Source organism: Cyprinodon variegatus, unplaced genomic scaffold, assembly GCF_000732505.1.
Source record: "Cyprinodon variegatus isolate N-32 unplaced genomic scaffold, C_variegatus-1.0 Scaffold23, whole genome shotgun sequence".
NCBI classification, from domain to species: Eukaryota; Metazoa; Chordata; class Actinopteri; order Cyprinodontiformes; family Cyprinodontidae; genus Cyprinodon; species Cyprinodon variegatus.
In genome coordinates this window covers 35,845-61,758 of record NW_015150476.1, presented here as the reverse complement: position 1 = coordinate 61,758, position 25,914 = coordinate 35,845, and the positions used below count along the sequence as shown (strand labels likewise).

The 25,914-nt window shown below is 37.4% G+C and overlaps 1 protein-coding gene across 1 annotated transcript; it reads left to right on the top strand.

Moving 5' to 3' along the window:
- The first annotated feature begins 629 nt into the window (after positions 1 to 629).
- On the top strand, positions 630 to 21,636 carry tmem38b (transmembrane protein 38B). The gene is made up of 6 exons (XM_015391976.1): positions 630 to 1,074; positions 13,999 to 14,155; positions 15,448 to 15,632; positions 15,776 to 15,863; positions 18,882 to 18,999; positions 20,737 to 21,636. Exons 1-6 carry the CDS (start codon positions 951 to 953, stop codon positions 21,028 to 21,030), a joined length of 966 nt encoding a protein of 321 aa, XP_015247462.1. The 5' UTR covers positions 630 to 950; the 3' UTR covers positions 21,031 to 21,636.
- The last annotated feature ends 4,278 nt before the right edge of the window (positions 21,637 to 25,914 follow it).

Below are 25,914 nucleotides of genomic sequence, written 5' to 3'. Positions count from 1 at the left end.
TCTGAGAAAAAAAGTCAGATTTCTGTGAAAAAAGTTAGAATTCTGACATTAAAGTTAAAATTCTAAGAAAAAAAGTCCGAATTCTGAGGAAAAAATTTCAGAATTCTGAGATTAAAGCCAGAATTCTGAGTTTACATTCAAAATTCTGAGGAAAAAAGTCAGAATTCTGACATTAAAGTCACAATTAAAGTCATAATTCTGAGATTAAAGTCAGAATTCTGATAAAAATGTGAGAATTCTAAGACTAAAGTCAAAATTCTGAGATCAAAGTCAGAATTCTGAGGAAAAAAGTCACAATTCTTAGATTAAAGTCAGAGTTCTGACTTTTCCAATATTAAACTGAAATAACATTTCAAAATCAGTTAACTTTTTTTATTTCTTCGGTGACCCTAATCCTCTTCCGTATTTTAGCACAAATATCTGTTTTATAGAACCATTTTAATACACATAGAAAGCCTATGGTGCGACCCTTGAGTTTTCTCAATATGGTACCAATATACTCTAAAAGCTTCTTTGATGTTTTTTTTTTTCTGTTTCATATCCTGTTTCATAACTTTGCAAAGCCACCCTCTGACATCTGATTGGCTGTAATCCTCCAACGACGATCCTCTCTGACTCCGCCCACCACATCACTGGCATGGCGGAGTAAGAAGCAGGAATTCCGTCTGAGGGGATGACAGCTTAGCTGATGACCGCTCCGTAGCAACGCAGAGCTGTTGCCCAGCGACCACCGGGGATCCTAAAGCTAAGCTAGCCAGCTGTGGGCCGCTCAGCAGAGGCGTACCCCAAACACACGCTGTTTGTGTGCCCGCCTGGCTTTCGTCAGACCTCACAGGGCGCGGATGAAGTGTTTATACTCTGATGCTCACATTTGGACCGGTGCCTTTCCTCCACTCGAGGGTCGAACCAGTGAAATAGCATAGTTCCCTACCAGCCCCAGGAACGGGAAGATGGATCTGTTCGGGATGTTGTACTTGGACGAGCTTTCCCACGGACTGGCAAACTTGTCCATGTTTCCTTACTTTGATATGGCGCACTATATCGTGTCAGTAATGGCTCTAAGGGAGCAGCCAGGTGAGTGGAAAGTTCACCTAGCTGCAGAATTTATGAGTTTATGGCTGCAAGCAAAGATCATCCTCATTGAATAGATCAAAGTTAAGGTGTTGCAACCATGGCAACCCTTTAACTTGTATCTGCAACAATACTGTTACTATAAATGGTCTGTAAACACTCGGGGTTGTGACAGATAAAAATAAACTAGATTAAAACGGTATTTTTTTTATATAAATAGCCGTTTTTAACATAAAATATCCGTCTTTATCTTTGTTATGCTCGTTTTAATCTAAAAAAAAACAAAAAAAAAACACCACCAACAAATACAAAAACTGTTAATATCCTGCTCTATTTATGCCCAATGTCACTCTAAGGAAATTTTGGTTTTATTTTTAACATAACTTTATTGTAATTAAATAATATCTCATTTTACAGGTCCTGGTATGTTAGCAGAATGTTCAAACTGATGAATTAAAGGAAAAAGAATCTGCATGAGTATTTCGATTAATTGTTAATGACATTAGGATAATGTGTGTGAGGTTTAAAAATAAGTGAAGCCTTCTATAAGCTGAAGCTCAGGGGCAGTGGCAAACTTAGCCATTTTGGGGCCCCGGGCAAACTCTAGTCAGGGGGCCCTTCTCTAAGGCTACGTTCACACTGCAGGCCTTGATGCTCAATTCCGATGTTTTTTTTTGTGAAATCAGATTTTTTTGCGTTGCCATTCACTTTTTCAAATATATGCGACTTCTATGTGATCTCCTGTGTGAACTGCAGTGATATAACGCAAGTGTCCCGCATGCACAGTAGAGGACGCAGGGACTTTGCAGNCATCCATTTTGCATTCATCGCGTATAGATCGAACGTTATCACATGATCATTTATTTGCCGCGCATATAACGGTTTAAAGCCCGAGCCCGGCCCGGCCCGAATGAAATAATAAAAAGTACAGCCCGAACCCGCCCGAACCCGGCAGGACCTCTCGGGTCCCGTCGGGTTCGGGCTAATATTCCCTGCTCTACTTTGCAGGCCAGTGTGCTTTGTGTTTGTGGAAGTAAACATGGATGGTAGTGCCGGAGCGCATCTAGCAATCTTTCCCAACCATAAAAACACAATCTTTTCAAGAGGTTAAACATAAATACTGCTCTCCGCATCATCGTCCACCATGGTTGTTGTTTTTCTTGCCGCTTCTTCATAGCAAGACCCAGAATAGTCACCTTTGTCGGGTATTAATGCCGTTCAGGTTGGATGAATGCAACACAGGTTGCATTTGAAAAGATTAGATTCATATCGGATTCAGGACCATATAGCCAAGTGGCCTGGGTCGCATTGGAAAAAATCGGATTTGTGTTGTTCAGACAGCCATGAAAAGATCAGATCCAGGTCGCATATGGCCAAATAAAATCAGATTTGGGTCACTTCAGGCTGCTGTGTGAGCGTACTGTAGCCTTAGTCAGCTTTCATCTCCCTGTAAACCCTGAGTGTGATAATGTCAGAAATTTATATTTTCTCGAATATTTGTCAGATGGCAAGATACTAAAAGTGCATATTATTATTTTTTTCATGATGAGAGATTTTCAAACATTTGAATAACTTTGATTATATGAATATGTTCCTTCTTTCATAATTATGTTCTTTTGTTGCTGAGAAACAGAGCAGTCTTGGTTTGCACTGAGCATATCTAGTAGCTATAAAATACTTTCTGTAGAGAAAAAGACATTAACTTTACGGGGTCTCATCCTGGACATTTTTCGGACCCTCTATTTTTTAAAATTTGTATATATATTTCAGTTATTAAGATATATATAATACGGTATTATCATTAGAGCTTTGGTATATTTGTGGTTATTAACATCACTTAACAGGGTATTGGGTCGACTCTTCTTCCAAATCTTTATGCACTTTATTCCAATTAGTTCAAAAGAGGAATGAAAACAGAAGAATCTGAATCTTTTAATGTGACACAAATAAAATGTTGTTTCTTTTATAATCTGTGTCTGTCATCTCAACGCTGCTATCCTAATATAATATTGGCACACACAACTTAAATGCAGGGATTCCCAAACACTGGATCCAGTTGATCCTTTCTAGCTCAGATGATTTTTGTCTTGATGGCAGTGATATTTAATAGATTTTAGTTTGTAAACACAACCACCATTTTTACATTTGTGTATCATATTAACAGAAAGAGTAATGAGATATTTCAACCTGTTAGTTTATTGTGTTTTTTTTTATCAGGTTAAAGCAATAATTTTTGATTTATGTGAAGATAGACACCATTGCTGCCATTTTTAGTAATCTTTTACACTTAAAGGTGATGTCGACCCACTTCTCTGGATTATTTCCACCAAGTCATGTTGTTGTTTTGTTTTTGTAGCCCAGCGGTTGGTTTAGTGAGCGTGTCAAACCTCCTAACTGCTGGGGTATATGAGATAAGCTTGCTCTGTTCCAAGTTTTGGAACCCACCCTGCTGGTTTGTCAGCTCTATCGTTTTTTTTTTGGTTGGAATTTTTAACGCTCTTTTGACATAATGCCATTTCAAACAGAAAAATAAAACATATTCAACAAGTCAATGCAGGAAGCATGCCACATCAAGATGTCCCCACATGGCCTTCCACTTGTATATTTAAGTTTATGAGCTACCACATCCCAACTCACAGTGGGAGCTCCATTTCTGCTCTAAAATGTTCTTACTTAACCTGTTTGTATTCTTGTGACAGTGTAAGGATGCTTGTTTTTATACAAGATTCAGATCAAGGTCTCTGGTTTTAGTATTATGTTCTGTACTTCATACGTAGGTTGATAAGTAATTCCAGGTATAATCTGGAATCATGGTTGTTGTTGTTGGGCCTGTGATGGACAATTATCCGTTGACAATATGAGGGTGTTGAAGCTAACAGACGTCGGATAGAAAAACCTCGGTGCTATTAATAGCTTTGATCTTTTATCTTAAGACACTTGAACCTGACGTACTCCAGAGAAAGGTTCTCCTCAGTCATAGGCTGATACTACGTCTACTATTACACCCCTTTGAAGTATGGCCATTATATGATGATGTCACAATAACATTGAATATCCCTTCAGGGACAAGCTAGAAGTCTAAGGATAAACAAACGTCAAACACACATACTCTTGACTTGCTATAATTGGCAACATTCCCATTAACTTCCATTGATTTTTAAGTTTCAACCCTATCTATGCCCTAAAATAACCCTAAATCTAACCGTTACCAATGCATACCTAAGCCTAACCCTATTGGCACCACAGCCCTAAACCTGTCCTCACTTTACAACAACCAGTCCTCAATGCGATGGGGAAATCATAAAAATGGTTATAAATCTGATGCCTGGACAGGAGCTAACAAATGAAAATATTAAAAGCAGGTTCAAGTTGAAGTCAGATTTTTTATAAACTAAACTCAAGATTTATTAACAGACTAAACACAGCTGGATGGTGGAAACACGTTGAGTATCCCACCTAAAAAAAAAAAAGACAGCATTATGAATATTTTTGGTTTTATTTGAATTTTTTTTGTTAGTCTGAAAAATGAAAAAATTGAACAATGCATTATGAGTTAAAAAATGCAATTTGATAACAATTGATTAATTGATTGTGCATTTAAGCGAACACAGGCTTTTTAGTGGGAATGACCAGGAACTAGGAATAACCAGGATGTTTCTTTCTCTAATGTGGGACAGGACCTTGGCTAAACAGTGTGTGCACCACATTATATGTAAACAGAACAGCATGGCTGCCAAACCAACAGGGAAGGTAGCGATACCTCCACTGGCTTTCACGCACAGCTGAACAGGAGTGAAAAAGATCACGGGTGCGTTTGATTTCAGTGGCTATGTCCCCCAAAGACCCGGTGTACCTGGACTGGGTCCTTCGAGGTTCCTGAAAATAAAGAGGCTGGAAGAGTTTTGGCTGTGGATTCCAACAGGTCCAGCCTTCTCCAGCTTTCCTTGCCTATACGCTCAGTCGCCTAGCAACACTTACAGTTGACACACAAAGCAGGCAAAGAATGGATACCAAACTTCTCACTGCTGTTCTGGCTGCTAATATCATTTTCAAGGAGCTTCAACAGCAGCCCCTTTATCACGAATATCAGATTTATAGTTCCCACACTGTTTTATCGGTTCCCCATTTGCAAAGGAACAAACATCACCTGCCACATATCTGACACTATAACCATTAAAAAAACAATTTAAATTAATTTCAGAAGGAACTATTCACGCACTTGTAATATAATAAACTGCACTTACAATATTCACCACTGTTTGACGGAATTTACCTTTTTCCTCTGAGCACGGAGCAGGCGGCTTGCTTGGACTCACAATGAATCACGGGATACCCAAGTCTACGTAGGATACCTTGGGCCCGTTCTTCAAAATGGGCAAAAAGAAGGCTGCTTTTGTCTGCCACATAACGAGGAGTCTTCCAATCCAAACAGGCTTTGGCGCCGCGCTATGACATAATCAGCTGACGAATCTAGCCATTGCAGGATGCAGCCATTGAATTTGAACTCAGTAAAAGAGAAGAGCAAATTAAGGAAGTGCAAGTTCTAAGAACCTAAATCTTGGTGGCTATTTCTTCTGTCCCACTGATTAGATGGCTAACAGGTGCTTAATCCTGTAACTAGACCAAGGCCTAGATCATTGTCCTTTATCCGCCATATGAAGTATTCTCAGCAATGTATTCTCATGCAAACAGGATCCTGGGCCACATCAATCCTTCTGTGTTTCTGCCTGCCATAAATATTGCTTTGAAGCTAATGTTTTTGATTCCCTTTTCAAGCTCACCATCTTAGAGAAATTTCCATGTGCGTCAAGAAAGTCTTTGAGGTGATGCTCAGGCATAACATAGTCAGGAGGTATGCTGACATCTTAACACTTAGATATTATAATACGCGCACATTAGGGCTACTATAGGTGCGTTAAAAGAGAAATATGGTGGAATTTATATCAGGTGAAGCGAAAACTGCTACTTGGAGAGTTCTGGATACAGCATTTTCAAAGAGGATAATTGTTTTACTTACTTACTGGTTGATGATTTTTTTAAATAATAAATTAGTCCGATTAGTTGTATGCATTAACACACATCATCTTCAGCTTGTTCAAGGGTTTGGCAAAGCTAAAGAGAGAAATAAAGCAAACTCTCTTAGTTAGATGACCCTAAAATAACCTTGTATCTGTCCCAGCATACTATAGCAGCTTGGATCAAAGTCCGTCCCAGAGCCATGATTTGTTTCTGTTGTGGCTATAGTGACAGGTGGTCTCCAGCATTTGACTTTCAACACCGAAATGTTCAAGAGCATAGACACAGCCCATTGTGGTCCCTCTACTAGAAATCTATTTCTGAACTTGCCTTGCAAAGCATCTGAGCTGCTGTGACATTTTAACCTATTGTCCTCAGCTCCTGGCATCAGGCCTTCTCAAAGTGGTTGGGAGATGCAGGCTGTAGGAATATAAGTAAACAACTTACATGAGATTCTTTGAGGAAATATTGTCTGCTTTCTGGGATTTCTAAGGTAAAAATGTCCAAAAATAGACATCAAGTGTAACAGCAGGTAGGACACCAGAAAAGTTTGATGTGTTTTCCAGCTTATATTATTGTTCTTCTCCAAAAAAGGAATGGAATGGTATAAACATTTAGTCCTTCCTGTCTGTCCTCTTTCCTGACTTAAATCACTTTCTTCATCCTTTTTAGTCTTTTATTTAAGATCCAGGATACTGTGTTCCAGACAGGGAGAGAAAGTCACTATTTACGATTATACAGTACAGGATGCGGTGTTAGACATAAACACACACAAGCTATCTCAAAAAGAGCTTAAGGTGTCATTTATGTTATTATGGAGTTATTTTAAACTCAAACACTTCACACACTGCCACATGTTGGTTGTTTAGGATGCAGCAGACAAGAGACATGGAGGAGGAACAGTGGTTATTTGTGTGTCAGTGTTTTTTTCCTCTAAGCCAGAAATAGAAAACAGGTAATTTTTTAAATCCTGTAATGACTGTATAAACAGTCCACGGGAAAAAAGGAGGAGGACCTTAGGCAGGCTGAGCACAGTATCAGTCTTATCATGTGACAGTGAAGGAAAATGGATATAGAGCTTGCAGACTGGACCAATGTTAAGGCTGAAGTCTCTGTTCAAGGTTTAGGTGCAGATAAGGATTGTGTAGTTTAAAATGTTCTGTTTAATAATTAGTTGTAGTATCTCTTCTATTTTAGACATTTATACCCCTACAACTTTTTTCATCGTGTCCTGTTACAAACTCAAACTTCTAATAGACTTTGTTTGGATTTTATGCTGCAGACCAGCACACAAAAACACATAAAGTGAACAAAAATTGATTGATGGTGTTAAAACATTTTTCAGTAAATGTGATGTGTAACTGTATTAAAGATGTAGTGAGGATGTTCTTTTTCTAGGTGGATCATCAAAATAAGTGCTCCTCCTAATTGTCAGTCATTCTGATGATATGTTTACATAAGGCCGTCCTACGTATTCCTCCCCATTTTCACTTACCGGTGGAAAAATTGCAAAATCTCCTTTTGGAAAATAAGCTTGTACGAGCGATGCCAACAGCAACTTTTAAACAGAGCGTGCACGAGGAGAAATGGGCTCATGCATGCTCTTGCACTCATTTTTGGAGAGGGCGGATGTTTTCAAAAATTTGTGAAAATCCTCCACTATACCTTTAAGAATATAAATGTTACAAGTTGTTTACTGATTTCAGATCTGAGCTTTGAATATGCCACGGAGTGTTAACCTAAAGGATTCCTCCATAAACCTGGCTCTACTATAGGGTCATTGTCCCTCTAGGTGAACTACTTCTACTCTCCATTTTACCTGTTTAACTAACTTCTTTTAACCTGCTAAATAAATCATCTTTGCTGCATATGCCTGCTGCCATTGCCATAATTTATGCTGGGACTGTGTGTTTAAAGTTAAATGTTCTTAGTTTGCTACCACACATTTTGAATGTAAAGCCAGAAAGCTCTAACGATGCCTTCATGTGTTTTAGTAAAGATGATCCTTTCCACTTTTAAAGTGGAAATGACCAGCACAGTGTGTTCAACTGCTTGTGTTGCGCTAGAGAAAAGACAAACATGTTGGATCCACAGATTATCCTGACCTGCCAGTTGGGCATGACTGGGGTAATTTAGGATCATCTCCTGATTCCAGTAAATCATGCGCTCACTGGCCTCCACTACAGATAAAATTAGAAAATTGTTTACATCAGAACACAGTCCATACAGTACCTTACTGGCTCTTGTCCTCGACGCACTACTAGCTAGCATCTAATAAAATCTAACAGGAATGGTTATTTTAAAACCAACACAGGCTTAAAGGACAGTATTGTAAAATGTAATGTATGTCACAGCATTATGTGGGCTACAAACACAAAGAGAGAGAAGATTAACAAATTCAATGCTCACCATGCAGAATCATTTCGCTGCTCTCCGCTATGTTGAAAGGTCAGACTTGACCTTATCTTGGCAGCTTGGGTATCATAAAAAATATTCCACATATTCCAGTGCAAGTTATCAGTGGGTGTTCATGTGCAATTGTCCTGTCAGTTTTTGGTATTTACCACAATTACGATACTAAATAAAGGCAGCATAAGTCTCATCTGACCAGGTTTTGTTTTTTTACCACGTCTGACGAGCTTTGTGGCAAACTTAAATGGTCAATTTTTTCCTCAGTCCTCCATTAAGGCAGATTTGTTAGGTATAAAGCTAAATATTGTTTTCTTGGTTTCTTGCCTTTACTGAATCTCCATGTCTGGTCTGTCTGTTTTAGGTTGACAGCCTCATCTTCGTAGATTTGCTGCAGTGAAATGATTCTCCATCCTGAAAGCTAGCATCATTATTAAAAAGCTTCACTGAGCTTTTCAACCTCTCCAGAATTGTCCCTGACCTGTCTGCTGCTTCTCTTGGACGTCATAATGCAGTTTATTCACTTATGAATTCTACTAGCCTCTGAGGGCTTCAGAGAAAAGCCCACACTAAACCTGCCTGGTGGCAAGTATATGTGCTTGTTTGCACGACAGCAACATTCGAGGGTTTCAGCTCTTAACGGATGAGGAAAAGAGACAAATGTCAATCATATCTTTTCTTTCCTGCCAAGATAAAGGACAAACAAACTAGGGAAAGCATTTCATGATCGGTAGCAGTGGGGTTGGCCTGGTTACTCCAATTTGCCTTGTAAATGAGTGTCCTAATGGGAGGATATGGTAAAGGTCTACGTTCTAATCTCAGCTCTGTCGGCTAAAAATAGAAACTGTTGTTTTATTTTTCTGTCTAGAACTGGTCCTGGAGGTTTAAGCACTAAACCTGAATTTCTGTTTGTGTCTGTTCACTCAGGCTCTAACATAGTGCGCATATTTACAATGGCTCTACATCTAAAGTTGACGACACAGCATTATATATGTCTGCAGCGTAAACGCTTTGCTGCACTCTGCACCAGGTTTTCCCATCAGGCCAAACAATCTAACTGTGTAGTGTCTGCTTTGAGAGATATCACAGGAGAAGCAGATTTAAATGGCTGATTTGGTCTTAGCCTGTAGGCATTGAAATTATTCCTTATCTGACATTTTTCAACTTACACCTATTTTATAGCCATTGGAACTTCTTTACCTCAACACATATATAGCTTTTAGGTGAAAAGGAGAGATGTATATCACACAGCATCAACTGAGCTGGTAGATGAAACAAATGTGTTGCTTAGGAGGCAGTTGGGTCAGTAACTTGGTAACTTTATTAAATTAATATAGTTTCAAAATCACCTTTGTGTTTTTTTTTTGTCCTGTAGGTCAATGACATATTTGACTGGTAGATGTGTTAGGTGAGGCAGTTACCTATGCCACAGTTTAGATAAACAAAAAGGAAAATATAATTGAATTGTAGCTTTTAGCATTAATTATGCATAAACTGGTGGAAAAATGTCTGTTTTTGGTTGAGCTTTTCTGTATAGACATTGTCTTAGATGAACAAAGTTTAGGATAACACAAAAATAACCTGAACAATACTGACCCTGTGAGAAAATATAGTCATTCAAGGGCGTAAATCATGAATTATGTTTTATGAAGTGCATTTTTTTAAATATCAGATTAGTTGAAAATAATCTTCTCTGCTACCATGGAAAGACTATATTTGGCCAAAATCCAGCATACTCCAAAAACCCAATCCACGGGGATGCACATGGTAGCATCATCCTGCGGGGATGTTGTTAAGTAGCCTGTTAAGTCCAGTGGAAGATGAATATGAATAACGCTAAAAACAGCTATCTATCTAAGCAAAACGGGATTTGAATGGAGGTTCATCCTCCAGCAGGACAATGACCTGAGTCATACTGCTCAGGCTACTCTGGAGGGGTATTAGGGTAAAGATAAAAAGAGACAAAGTCCAGACCTCAGTCCATCTGTGGTTCGACATGATCATTGTTGTTCACAAGTGAAAACCATCCTGCATGAAGTGGGTCAGCTTTGCCTGCACCAATGGCATGGGTTCACATGGACTTATCCAAAACAAACTTTAGCTGTACTTGCCATAAAGGATGGCTTTACTAAGTACTGCCTTTAGGGAAGGAGAACAGTTAATACAAACAGAGGTTTCAACAGGGCTTCAAAGTTGTGGTACTGTTCTTTACGTGAAATGGTGCAAACTATCCACTTTAGTTCAATATTGTGAGACAACAAAACATAAAAAATACCAAGAGGTGTGAATACTTCTGCTAGGCCACTATATGCATTGGGTTACATCCACTGAAAACTAAAACATTTAAGAAAAAGAACAAGATATCTACAGTCTGACATGGTGGTAGTGTGATCTTTGGCTGGTGCGATGGTTCTGGGCCTGGGTTACTCGTTGCCATGGGTGGAACCATGATCTCTAAAGGAGAACTCTGAGGAAGTATGACTGGCCTACAATTTGTCACTTGATTATAGATGCTCTTGAGCTTCAAGCTGGAGTGTCGTGAGATCTGAGTTTTCACAATCACAACGAATCCATCTTGAAAGACTCCCGCTAATATGTCCATCTCCGAACGACCAGCGGGTCGGACCAGTGACATGACAGCAGTGTTTTTTGGGATGGGACTTATGACGACAGTCAGAAAGGCCTTACACACATGGCTATGCTGGAGAATTCACCTGTCAATAATGCAACTGATTCTGTTTTAGCTAAAATAACGAGATTTTCTCGTTTAAAAAAGGAGCAAAGAGAAGCACTTTGCGCTTTTATAGATGGGAAAGATGTCTGTGCGTTTCTTCCGACAGCATTTGGGTTAAGTTTGATTTATCAGCTTACTCTACTATTTGTGAGGGCAGATACTAGCTGGCACGTCACCCAGAAACAGCTCAAAGTATTGTACTAAACGTCCCTCCTTTTCACAGACAGACTGAACGGCAGCCATCCCAGATTAATAATTTAGAACTCAACCCAGGTCTACACATATCAATCTGGCTACTGCCAGGTTATAATCCCGTTACCCCTAAGTAAACGTTGACAAGTTCACCCCAATTGACTAAAAAAAGGAAAACAAAAGGCTTGGAATGGCCTAATCAAAGTCTGATTTAGTATAAAGCTACCCAGACTGTTCATGCTTGAAAACCCTTCATTTTAGCTAAATCAAAAACAGTTATGATGAGAATTTGTCTTTATCTTTTTAGATATTTGATTAGACTGAACCATATTCAGTTTGCTGTACCATGATATGTAGATATGAACATCTGTATGAGAATATATACTGGATAAGATTCTCACTCAGGTAAAAAAGCAATACACTGGACATCTTCAAACTTTCCTCCTTCTTCTCTGCAAACTAAGGTGCAGAGAAGACCAGCAAAGCTTTAAACCAGGGATATACTTCATTGATTTCATTCAACTCATCAAGTCATTATGATAAGACTGGACTCACTTGATGAGATGGCTGGAGTCCGGTGTGGTATTGCTTGGTTGGAAAGTAAACCTGCAGCCACACGGCCCTTTCTGGAACCAGTTTGACATCCCTGTTTAAATCCTCCAGATCCCTCTCCAGGAGTCTATAATCAGTTTCTAATCCTCAGATTACCCTTCTAGTCCAAATAAAGCCATATAGCTGTAGCAACTCTGGGCAGCCCTAAATAAAGATCCTCCTGTCTAAAGGTAGAATCTAAACAATGTAACTTATCAATTAATAAAATAATCTAAATTTGACTGATGTTATTGCAGCAATTTTCTTAAAAACTGAATTTTCTCTTTTATCCAGAGGCTCTTTCCATAACATTAAAGGCTTGATGTATTTTAAAATATGCTGAGTAAAATCAAAGCTAGTACATCATGATATTTTTATTGTGCCAACTGTATTAAATACCGGGTGAATAAACAAAAAAATGTTTTCTTAAGCATTATTAAGTTAAACACGTTTAAAGATATAGCAAAGCAGGAACTTTTTTTTTCAACAGCAGGAACATGATTGCCGAATAAAAAAAGAATATAATTAATGAAACGTATAATTTCCAATGTACAGACATGTTTAACTATCAGTAATAGAAAGGGTATGTCCCTCCAATATACTGCTGTGCTTGAAAGGCACAGCAGTATATTGGAGCACAACTAAATGCATGTTGTTTAGGTAATAATAACCTAAGGAGTTTATTGCATGTTTATATATTCAAACAGAAACACATAAAGGGCATTCTGGATCCTTGTCGACATTGGACACTGTAAATAAACCCATAGCAAACTCTGGATCCATTCATGTTTCTGTTCTAGCATGACTCACCTCTGGCAATACTAACTCTTGGTGATATTAGTAAGGCTGTATGGAAGCATGGACAGCAGTGTCCTGTAGTGTATGACGGTAACACTACAAAACTGAAAGAAATTATTTTTAAGTGGACATTATAAATTAATTTAATTAAATACATTTTAATATAGTAAACCATTAATCGACAAGTAATCTTAAGCTGATGTTCCCTAATCTATATGTGTTGATTTCTGGACTTCATTTGTTTTTGCGATTGATCAGCCTTAAATCAGGGAAATACAATAAAGTTATTTTTACAAGTAGGACTGCAACTAACTATTATTTTGTCAAAAATGTCTTTTCAAGTAATAGAGTAATANTTGTCAAAAATGTCTTTTCAAGTAATAGAGTAATAATCAGACAGCAAAATGTTCCTTGAAGATTTTTTTACAGAATTATATCAGGTCAAACTAAAAATTTCCCACTTAAGGACTACTGGATAGAGCATATTGACGGATGATTTTTTTTTTTTTTTACTTAAATGCAAAATGTTTGTTGTAAATGCTGCTCTAAGTGTGTTGCTTTGTCAACTAAATGTATGTTTTAGAGTCTCCATACTCCATTTAACGATTAAAGATTACTATTTTAGTCGACGATTACTTCAATAATCGTTTAATCCCAATTATTCCGACGAATTGTTTCAGCTTTATTGTCAATGTGTCAGTAAATACATCTTGCTAGTTGAGGAATACTGCATATCTTACTGAGCATGAGGACTACAGAAATGTATTATGATGACGATTAGTTCCCAGGCTTTTAGAATAAGGGAAAAAAATCTGCAATTTCTATCTCACCAGGGTGGAAATACTGTTTATTATCATATAGAAACTGTGTTTAAACAATGTAATTGTCTATAAAGGTCAATTCACTTCTTTGAACTTTGGAGTTTAAACTGCATAGAGACTCTGTTGGTGTGTTTGACAAACCCTTCCCTTTCTCAGTTCCCTGTGGACTGTAAACAGATTAATGTTTACACAGATCAGACGTTTGAGGCACAGACAGTACACACCTGCTCTGTGCAACAAATAACATTCAAACCTATCTCTGTGATGTTCTCAATCTTTTACCCACATGTAAATGAACGGCTGCTCCATTATTTTTCTATTAGATGCAGTTCATTAATCCTACTAATATCCATGTTTTTTGCACAGGAGCTCTGGACGTGTCCAGAGTCAGCCCCTTGGCCTGTTGGTTCAGCTCCATGCTCTACTGCTTCGGGGGGGCAGTGCTGTCAGGGATCATGCTCGCTGAGCCACCGGTTGCACCTTTGTCCAACGGCACCAGTGTTCTTCTCGCATCAATCATCTGGTAAATATAGTTAATTAAGGATGAGGGAAGCCATATTAGTCCTGTATTTGTCCAAATGTGCAAAGTTGTTGTTGTTGTTCAGCATAGAGGGAAAAGGCAAAAGCTGTGTTATGATCTGTCAGAGGTGACACACAAATAGGAATTTTCACTTCTCTTGCTTTTTTAAATCAGGGAAATCTTAAATAATAGACCAGATAAAACAGGTTCTCTGAATCTGAAAACCAATCCTTTGGCGCCCTCTAATGGTTTCCTTTAAATTTACACCCCTGACACACACTCACACACCGCTTTGTTTTCATGACATATGGGGACATTTCATTGACTTTCATTCATTTTATATGGCCTAACCCAGACCCTTACCCTAACCCTAACTATTACCAAGATGTACCTAATCCTAACCTAAACTGAATTCACACCTTAGTCCTAAACCTAACCCCCGACTCAAATAACAGAACTTTACCATATAGGGACCAGTTGAATGTCCCCATATGTACCTGTATGTAGGATATTTTACAAAATACTTTCCTCACATTGTAGGTAAAACAAAACCACACACACACACATCCTGCACTCTGTTGGTTAATAGAGGTAGTTCACAGACACACTTGAATAAAACACTGGCTGTAGTTTGCCAAAACAGTCAGAATTTTCCAAAGCACACTTCTTGGATTTTATATTCATTTTAAGCTTTTGTTGTAGTGTTTGAAAGTCCTTTTTGTAGCTTTATATGATTGTTGAAATTTACTATAAATATCTATATCAAGTGATATTTTCCCTTACCTCCACTAAAAAATACACAGCCTACCCTTGTGAGCATCCTTCTGGCTGGGTTCCCATCCTGTTGGATCATATTGGGTGTTCCAGTTGCAACTCATTCACAGCAGTTTTCAGATGTAATTAATTTTTAACAGTATGGTTACAGTTGTGTGTTTCAACAGAAAAATTCCAAATATATAAATATAGTTCAGTTTTAAAATGTAGGTCTTAAAATGTGTTTGCAAAAGCACAGACCATAGTTATATTAATTTTTTTGTGAACAACGCTAACAATCAAGCCTGGTTTATGCTCCAAACCTAATAATGACTACAAAAATATTTGGTTGTAGTTTTACTTGTGAAAGAACCTTTATTCCTTTTCCTATTTTGGGGGGAAACTGGTGTGGGAGGATTATTAAGAGACAATTAGCCACACATACAGTTTCATGATGGAGTGTCATGATTGATGTACATTTATGTATCTTTCTGACCAGAAGTATGTCTCTGCCAAGTTATACAAGCTTTATTTGTCTGTAGGTACCTCATCTTCTATTGCCCCATGGATGTGGTGTACAGCTGCACGGCACTGCTGCCCCTCCGGTTGGTTCTGTCAGGAATGAAGGAGGTGACCAGAACCTGGAAGGTCCTTGGAGGTGTCACCTTGGCACAAAAAAAATATAAGGACAGTCTGCTGGTTATGATCGCTATTGGTTGGGCGAGAGGTCAGTTGATGATTGGAGTTATTCAGGAGGAATAATTCCATGTTTTTAGTGACATTTGTTAGCATTTATCTCATTATAGAATCATATCACTATAGTCTATCCTGCCTGTTCTTCTGCATTTAATGCATCCCTCTACCTTCCAGGTGCTGGAGGTGGCCTTATAAGTAACTTTGAGCAGCTGGTTCGTGGTGTATGGAAGCCGGAAACCAATGAGCTCCTTAAGATGTCCTAGTAAGTCATCTTGAAAACTTTTACATTGCAAGAAGGGCTGGAAGGTTTCCTGATTGGAAAGGAAAATAAAAAGATGTTTTTCTATAATACACTCAGAGGGGCGGTCCTGGAAAACTAATTCAGGGTGGGAATTTTTTCAAACACACAGTCAACTGCAACCCGATTAACATAAACAAATTAACTAGCTTAAATTCGCATTGCAAATAATATATATTTCTGAAGTTAACTGTTATAAGATCATCCAAGGTGAAGTAGAAATTAATCTAAAGGCGTAGCCTGAAACATTGCTTCCTCTGATTCAAGATGTTATAAAAACATCCTGCCTGACTTCTTTCCACAGAACTATAAACTGTTCTTGCCTATGGGCTCACAGAAGAAACCACAGCTTCATCTCACAGAGTGTTTTGATAAAAATTAAACCCCAGGCCCCCCCACACACTTCATTATCCATCACAGTTCTGATCCAGGGTTTAACCCTGCATCTGTCCTATGTTACAATTTCAACTTATAACATTATGCATTATATGATGTGTATCTCCTAGTATTTTAAACATCATTTGGTTTTCATTTAAATCCTTTTTAAATTCACTTAGGGCTGAGTTTTGTTGCCAATTTGCTACATTTGTTATCTCATGATGCTGCTTTTCCACTCGTACCTTTCCCTGGGACCAATGCAAAAAGCAAAATAAAAAAAATCCAGATCTGTATTGGTGATGAAGATCGATACGACAATAAGAAGTCCAAGTGTTGTGCTCTTTGATTGTACCTGAAGGTTCCTGCTTTGACTCCTGCTCCTGTCAACTCTTGCAGCGCTAGTGCTGTTCACCTTACTGACTCTTTCTCTTCCATCTTTGTTTTAAAAAAATAATAATATTAAAAAAGTCATATGGAATTTCCCATCAGTAATAAATTACTGACTCTGTATAAGCTCTGGCAATGTTCATATAACAACAAATACATATATTCTTAATCTTGTCTGGCTTTTACCTGCTGAATGCTCAATAAAGGTTATATAAATTAACAAAGCACAAGGATTTTAACAGGCATGTAATATATTAGGAAGTTTATGAAGTGTAGCTATACGAAATCAAAATTCCCTTTGTAGCATTGAATAAATTATCTTAATATAACTTTCATAACTAAGTCAGTTTTGGTCACCTTAGAGTGAATCTAAGCTCTGATTTAAGCTAATGGTGCTGATTGGGCTAAGCTAGCATTTTCAACATGGAGTCAATAACTTAGCTGCTCCATTACATTATTTTTAGAGCATCAGTCGGCTATTTTCTCTTCCTTTTATCCTCCTCCATTTACACCATCTCTCTCCTCCAAAGCTAGATGGTGCAAGGCTTGTCCACAGCAATAATGAAGAGAGGCAGGGGAGGTGTGCTGGTTCTATACTTGCTACTGCTCAGTCTATGGAGGACTCAGCAAGGCTGATACCTCGGTGAAACGCACAATCATTATTTATTTGAAAATAATTCAGGCACGACCTACAGTAAACAGACCCACTGTCCCCCCCCCTATCTGCCAGCACCTATGCCAGGCCACCAGGAACTGTCCTTACTCCCCTGATGGCCAGTCCACACCTGGACACGCCTCCCTGAGCTTTCTGTGGTTGCTTGAAAACACTCACTCCAAGAGTCCCATATATTAACGTATACTCTAATCAGTCATAACATTATGACAGCTGACAAGTAAATAGCAGAATTTAATCTATTCAATATAGCACCTGTTTGTGGACAAATATTTTGTCCACAAACAGAAGCATTGAGGTGAGTTTTAAATCATGGCAAAACGGCAGGCTTTGTGACTTTTCTCTATTTGGCTGTGGTCAGCATCAATTTAAAATATCCCTGGAAGGAACACTGAACCTGTCAGGTAGTGAGGAGCCAATGCCAACCCATCCACAAGGGAATAAAATGCTGATCCCTGTTGCCCAGTCAAACAGGTTAGCGACTCTGGGTCTAACACTAAAGAAGCCATTGCTGAGGTAGAGAGAAATATGTCCAAATTAATGTTGTTTCTTGGTACAGTATCTTAATATATTCTCCAAAAAGAAAAGTCAGTTCGGAAAACTCTATAAATGATAAATGAATTCCTGCATTACAGCCTATTCATTAAAGGAAGCAAATAAAAGGATTTATTTGCAGTTAAATAGACATAAATCAACATAACCATAGGTATGCTAGCAGCAGAACATGCATAGATATGTTTCCTGATATCACTAACGTAAAACACAAGAATAACAAGCCAGGAGAAACTGCTACAGTGGAAACATATGATGGACTATTATGTATGGCAGATGAAGGGCCAATCCATTGCTAAGTTGGCTAACAGTGAATTTAGCCATTTAGGTTTCACTTTTCTTTTGCAGATAGCTTAATTAGGCATGGTTTATTTTAGGACAAAAACAAGATTGAGTTGTTAAAATTCTACAGATCTCAAGATCTTGAGGAAATACAGGTTCTTCCTGCAGCTGGTCTGCAGCACCACAACACAACTTCAGGGGTTCTACAGCTTGGACTTATCTGAGTCTATTAATTAAACAGTCTTAAAAGAAAAAACTGATTATTCCCTAGTTTTTGTTTTTGTTTTTTGTGTGCAATACATTACTTAGGAAGTGTTTTTTGTCTGTCTTTCTTTTTTTTGTGCAGCACTTTGTGTTTTTTTATGATCTATCATTTTAATTAATGAATGAGTAAAAATAAAAATGTGCAGTTTTCTAACATGATGCTCTTGCTTTGCTCACGTGTTTATTATGGTTCTGTTTAATATATTCTCACTCATCATTCATGTTGCAGCACTACTAGATCTTAATTTGTTGCAATGACATGCTTGTTTATATAAAAAACCTTAAACAAAGTGTTTTGCATTTTGCAGTTTACATTTAGAACAGATCATATTTGGCTCCAGATATATCTAAAGCATTGGCACATGCTGATGATGAAAGTTTTCTTGTTTTTTTTTTTGTTCTTCCTGTATATTAGAACGTTCTGTCTGATACTCTGTTGATTTCAGTCCCACTAAGGTCACCCTGATGGGAGCAGTGCTGTTCTCTCTGCAGCAGACTCACTACCTGCCTCTGCAGAAACACCACCTGATGCTCTTCTACACAATCTTCATCGTCGTCAACAAGGTCAGTGTCCTGCACCTGTTTCACACTACGACATGAGTAAAATCCAACCCAGCGAGTAACATGCAGAATAGGGAGATGTCTCTGATAACATCTAATCGGCCATGTTCTCGTTTTTTTTATTAATTTAAGCTAACCATAGATTTAACAGATGTCTTGTTGCCACAGCTCCAACTTGATCTTTGATGTTTTGTCTTTTAAATGACCTTCCTGTCTCTGCTGTTTTTTGAAGTTTTTCACTTCGGTGACTCACATTAGCTGCGTATTACCCGCAGGGCTGGAGCTTTTGCATCATTTTCATCAGCTTGCATCACCCACTTTTCTCGTCTCTGGGAAAATGTGCTCATGACTCACAAAACAGATAAATCTATCACATCTTCTCTCAACTTTTTTTCTATCTAACTCCCACTGCTTGATCTGTCAAATCACCGGCAGCATGTTTCATCAAATTTAAGAGCTGTTTGTTTACTTTTTGATGACGTGGATATCAAGCAGTCATACCCTAATAGAAATGAAATACCACCATCCTCTTTTGTGTTTTTATATGCATATTAAGAAGGCATCATACGCTGCTGAACAAGCACCCATTAATAAATCATAACTTAATAGTTCCATGCCTCTGCAGACAACACTAATGTGTAGCAGCCAGGTTGGCAGTCTCTTTAGAGTTGAGCTGTTTGCATGCAGTTGTATTGTTATGGCTGCTTTTTAAATTTTTTAAAACTATATAACTTCTATTGCTTTAAATATTTAGGAATATATGCTAAATAAATGTATTACAGTGAGCTTCTAGCAGTTTAGACAGTTTTATTCTCCAAACAGATAATCCAGTTTCTACCTGAATGTGGTATGCCTAATAAAAAAACTAAAAAATGACTACAAAGGTTTAAGAAATTTGAAATTATTTTCTTATCAGTAATTAACATTCTTCCTTAATAGTTATTTTGTATAATAATAATAATAATAATAATAATATTAAATTTTTTCTCTTATTTTTTAAGAGTTACCTAAATTGAATATAGGCCAGAATAACAATTAATGGAAGTCTGGTTAAAATAAATCATAAGTTTAATTATATTACTACTTGTATTTTATGCATTTTTATTGTGATGTTATATCATATAAAATATAATTAAAATATAAATATAAATAGGAAAATCTGTGAGATTAGCAAATGGAATACAGAAACAAAGGGAAACATCCAAAGATGTAACATTTTAAAAAGTACATAAAAGAGCTCAAAAAATGGGAATGTGTAGAAAATAGTTAAAATGCCTCAATTCAGAAGGCTGTGGTGTTAGCTTACAGCTTCATTTGTTGCTCAACTACTTCCAACTCTTTAAGCCACATTATGGGTGAGTTTGTTTCTATTTGCTGTTAAGTATTGTTGAGTAAATACGGAGATAAATAATTATAAAATATTCAATACTATAATTCTATGTTTCACTAATGATTATTGATTTATTTTTTAGGATTAATCTTTTACAATGATTAGGGCTCTTATTTCCAACTGGCTGGTCATCTTTAATAAATGAAAAGACAAAAAACATTACTTAATTTCTCTTAACTAAGCTGGGTTTAAATGGACTAGTTTGTAAAAAATGACCAAAATGATAATAGCTGCAGAGGTTGTGGGAAAACCAATTGTCGTATTTAGTATTTTTTTTTAGGCCCAATAGAATAGAAATGAAAAGTTTTGAAAAATTTGATCTAATTTCTTCTTTTTTTTTTCTTCTCCAGACACGGATGATGCTGACAGGCTCCTCCTCCTCACCCTTCGCCCCCATCGAGTCAGCCCTGTACAAGGCGCTCTTTACTGGCTATTCCCCGTACGCTGCTCTCACAGGAGAGCTACACAAAGCAGGCACGGATAACAGCATAACAAACAGAACCGCCTGCTGCGGCACAACCAAAGAGTCCAAGGAAAACAGATCATCAGGACAGAACCACTCCTCTTCACCCGGTGGGGGGGTAGAGAGCTCGCCTAAAGCCAAAGAAGCGTCAGAAGCAGAAGACTCCAAAAAGATCAACTAAGCAGCCTTTGCCCTGTAGCGCCTTTTTTCTGAATCCTTGTTGATTCTGAATAACGTTGACCTGAACTTTCTCCTTTTGAGACGTAATAGGTTTGGTTGTGCCTAAAAGCAGTTTTTTTCTTCCCCAAACTGTTTCTTCTGTATATCTCAGGATTTTAGCTTTGAAAGAAAAAAATGTTTTCAGTAAGAGATGAATTAAACTTTTGGGTGTTACTCTGGGCTAATTACCCCCTCCTTAAAGAACCGTGAAATGCATGCTGTTGCATGTGAATTATATACTTTCCTTTCGCTGATTGCACATTTGCAGTACATATTGTAGCTTCTTTATTTCCAAACTGTCATTCTGGAAATGATCTTTCAATATTCCAGAGTTTTGGGACCAATGCTGTACACTTGCTGGGAACTTTTCTCTATTTTGCTTTATGTAAAGTCTACTTTTTTTTTTTTTTTTTACTCTAAGAGGGGTTATGGGTTTTAAGAGAAGTTATATTTGATCACGCTCAGATGATTTATTATATTTATACTAAATAACAGCACTGTTGAATGTAATATATAGAGAAATGAAATGCAGTTGTATTTTTCTGGCTGGAATGAAATCTCAGCACGTGAGAATAAACATTTTTAAATGAGCTAAACTCTCCTGTGATTTCTTAGGTTTTCTCAAACATTTGGGATATTAGCTTCTGCTTTTAATCCCAAAACAGTTGTTTCTATTTAATACTTTCACAAGACTCCTCATTAATGCAACATCAGACAGTTTCCTCCAAACCACTACAGGAGAGTGTCAGCGACTTATATCGACTTTTAACTGCTCTTAAGTTGATACAAATCCTCACAGCGCACCAGAAGTAACTTTTTCTCAGCAGGCTGAAACGTTGCATCATCGTAACATCAGCACCTGATTGATACCTCGCCCTCTCTGAAAAGCTGCTGGAGAGAAATCCCCCAAATCCACCCCAATTCTCGTCTGCTTAAACCTCAAACGATGGAGCGCACCCCCCTCCTGCCTCTCCTTTCTGTGAATGCAAATATAAAAAGAAAGGTGATTTAGAGGCAAGAAAAAAGATACTGGTAGAGGTGAGCTGCCTGCTTTTAACATGTCCACAGATGTCAGTTGTATTTGGGAGTGTTTGCTGATTAACTTTTATGTGTTGATCTTCCTTAATGTCGAACCGATTGATTAAAAGGCCATAGATTTATGTCCACTGCTTCTATAACAGGAAGAATGATGTCAAGAGACAGCTTAGAGCCTAAATGTTATCACCAAGAAGTCCCGGGTTGCTTTTATTCCTTCAATATTAAATCACAGTCTCTCCATGCATTTACAGCCGCCTAATTTTTAAATGATCTGGTAAAGGAACTCAAACTTCTGGGTCGGCGTTGCTTGTAGATTTTTCTGCACCAGTCGTGTAGTATAACGTCAAATTCCTGGTTTTGTAAAACACTGGTGGTTTTGACAGGAACTTGACACCACCTATATTTACGCATTAGCACTAAAAGCTGTTTTTGATATAAGGGGAAAACATTGTTTACAGATCTGTTGAATAATACTATTAATGTTTAATCCTAATAGAAATATCATGAAGAGTTGAACTAACAAATACCACTGAATTTTGGGAATTGAGACAGAATGAAGCAGAAATATGTAAAGTGGTCCATATGTCCTCCAGCAGCATAAGAATATAGCAGTATAAGCATAGAGACTCTAACTATAAGCTTTGTCAAAAGGAAAGTTTTAAGCCTTGCCTTAAAACTAGACAGGGTGTCTGCCTAACGGACTAAAACTGGTAGTTGGTTTCACAGGAGAGGAGCCTGATAACTAAAAGATCTGCCTCTCGTTCTACATTTAGAAATTCTAGGAACCACTAGTAAACCTGCAGATTGAGTTCAAAGTGCTCTGTTAAGAACATAAGGAACAATCAGATCTCTGATATAAGATAGAGCTTGGCCATTTAAGGCTTTATATGTGAGAGGGAGGATTTTAAATTATATTCTGGATTTAACAGGAAGCCAATGAAGAGAAGCCAGGATAGGAGAGATATGATCTCTCTTTTTAATTTTCATCAGAATTCTGGCTGCAGCATTTTGGATCAGCTAAAGCCTTTTAACTACAGTTTGTGGACTTCCTGATAATACAGAATTACAATAGTCAAGCCTTTAAATAATACTAATTAAGTAAGAGCAATGTTCCAGAAATTTTCTAGAAACCTTTATGATATGGGAATTGTATGACAAGTCCTGATCAAAAATAACACCAATGCTTTTTTAAGGTTATTATCTGAGACCAATTTAATGCCATCGAGATGAAGTGACTAAAAAGCCTCTTCTTTTTGGACTCTGGTCCAATAATCCAATATTCTGTATTTTGTTTAGATCCATCCAAGTTTTTATGTCTTCAAGACATGCCTGTAGTCTATGTAACAGATCAGTTTCTTGATGATTTGTGGACAAATATAGGTATCATCAGCCTAGCATAGGAAATGAATACCATGCTCTATGATAATTCTACCAATTAGGAGCATATAAACAGTAAGGAGAACTGGCTCTAGCAATGATCACTGTGCTAAAACAAGGGTAACCCTGGAGCTTGAGGAAAATGCATCATATATCATAAATAAACTGAAATGTATTAGATAAATATGTTTTAAAGCAGTTTAGTGCTTTTTTTCTTGATTCCTACAGAGCTTATTCCTCAGTTCAAGCCTTTCCATAAGAATATTAGGATCAACTGTATCAAAAGCAGTTCTGTGATCTAACGGGACACGTCCAGATACAAGTCCATTATCTGAGGCCATGAGCATATCATTAGTGACTTTCAACAGTACCTTTCAGAACCTGACTGAAAATCTTTTTAAAAAGGTCACTACGGTGCAAGTGGTCACATACTTAATTAGCAACTATTTACTCAAGAATTTTATATAGGCAAAGAAAATTAGATATACCTAAGATGGATATTTTTTTGCTTAAGTTGGAGATTCATTAAATCTTTATGGAGGTGAAAAAAAAATCCCTAGTGAATTATTTATATTCACAGATCTTTTTCAAAGTTTATATTTGTGAAGCCTGTTGGTGAATACAAAGCAAAGTGCATTGACCTACCTATTTCATGGAATACTAACTAACAGAGAACCCAATCATAAACAAACCGATTAGTAAAAAGTGAAGGCTGGTGTTTGGAAGCCATCAGAAGAAATGTGACACAGAGAGCTTGACCGTTTGTCCCCATATCTTCTTTGAATTTTGTTTTTCCTTTGTCATCACTATGACCTGAGGTCTTCTGAGGATATCACATTCCTTCAAGAATGTCAACTTTTTATCATATTGAGGTAAACATCTTTCCCTTTTTTCACTCACATGATGAGTCTCTGCATTAAGAAGCTTTTCCAACAAGCATTGGTATAACAGCCTCTGAAGATTTTCTATTTTCTTGCACAGATAAACTGGTTTCTAACCTGTTTTTTTTTTCACTTGAATATCTTTTTGCTATAATTTATTATGATGCAGGCAGATGGTTAAAAAAGAAAATAAAAACTGCTCATTTGTTACTGCTTTTGGACTGGTCAGAACATTTTGATTTCAATAAGTAGCCAAACAGGTTTTTATTCCTTGTTTTACATTTATTACAAATCTCCAAACTCAAAGTTTAGTCAGAGTGTTGAAATATATTTAGAAATCTGAAGCCTATAATACAAACTCTTTTAACAACTTTTGTTAGTGAATTCAGGCATCACAATTCAACACAAACAGATGCATATCAATCTAAAGTATAATACAGAGAACAAGCTGAACTCTGTGACCTTGTTTTAGCAATTCAAATAATGTTATTAGTTCCCCTGAACAGTGAGAGTCCAGGTGTAGGGTAAGCACGTTAAAATCTGAGGTTGAGATCTGAGGCTATGCAAAGCATATCCAGTAGACGGTACTCTGTATCCTGGGTCGCTTGTATTTTGTTATCAACAGGGAAGATAACAGAAGAAAGATATTTGCATATAGTTATCAGCATGCTTGTCTTTTCAAAAATACTATTAAATGTTAAGGTTTTTCTCTTTTTTTTTCATTTTGCTACCAAAAGCTTTATTAACTTTCCTTAAGATTATATATCCTGGATCATCACACAGTAGTTAATTTTGGAAAAAGAATGAATGCTTTTAAAAGTGAAAAGCTACAGCCTGACATCAAATGCCTTTTGATGAAAACCAGAACAACCAGTAGCCTTAAGAGGTCACCTAAGTACCACTTCTGTTCCTTTAAGTCTCCATATAAATGCAGTTGAACTTTTGTAATACAAGCAAAACACTTTGTAGGAAAACTAACATTGTATTTGGTTATAATGTGATAAAAACAAAACAAGGTGTAAGGATCTGAATGTTTTTTATAGAATAAGGGCTGATAAGACTTTTCCCTACCATAACAATACACACTGTAACTCATGTTGAAGCCAGTGGATATTTCTATATCTGCAATTAGGAGCGAAGACATAACAAACTGAACATTTTTATTCCAATAAAATTCAGAGGGTGAAAATATATGTAAAAAATGTAAACTGATTCTTTAGTCCCTTTTTTTAAATCTTGGTGCATGACAGGGTTTCTGTCGCAGAAATATGCAGGACAGGTGATTACCACTTGGTGGCGTGAGGAGGCGTCATCTCTGATGACTTGATGCCTGGGAACTGACAGGCTGGCCAGCAGCTGCAGGCAAAAAAGGATGGCGACAGGAGGGGACCCAGACCCTTTCTGCAGAGCCAGTGGAGACTGTCAGTGTGTGTGTGTCTGTAAGATCTGTTTTAGCTCTGCTGTGAGGACATATAATAGCTTTGGAGGACATAATGGACCCTCAAAGTCACTTTTGAGATGTTTTTATTTGGATTTTTTGGCACCATTTT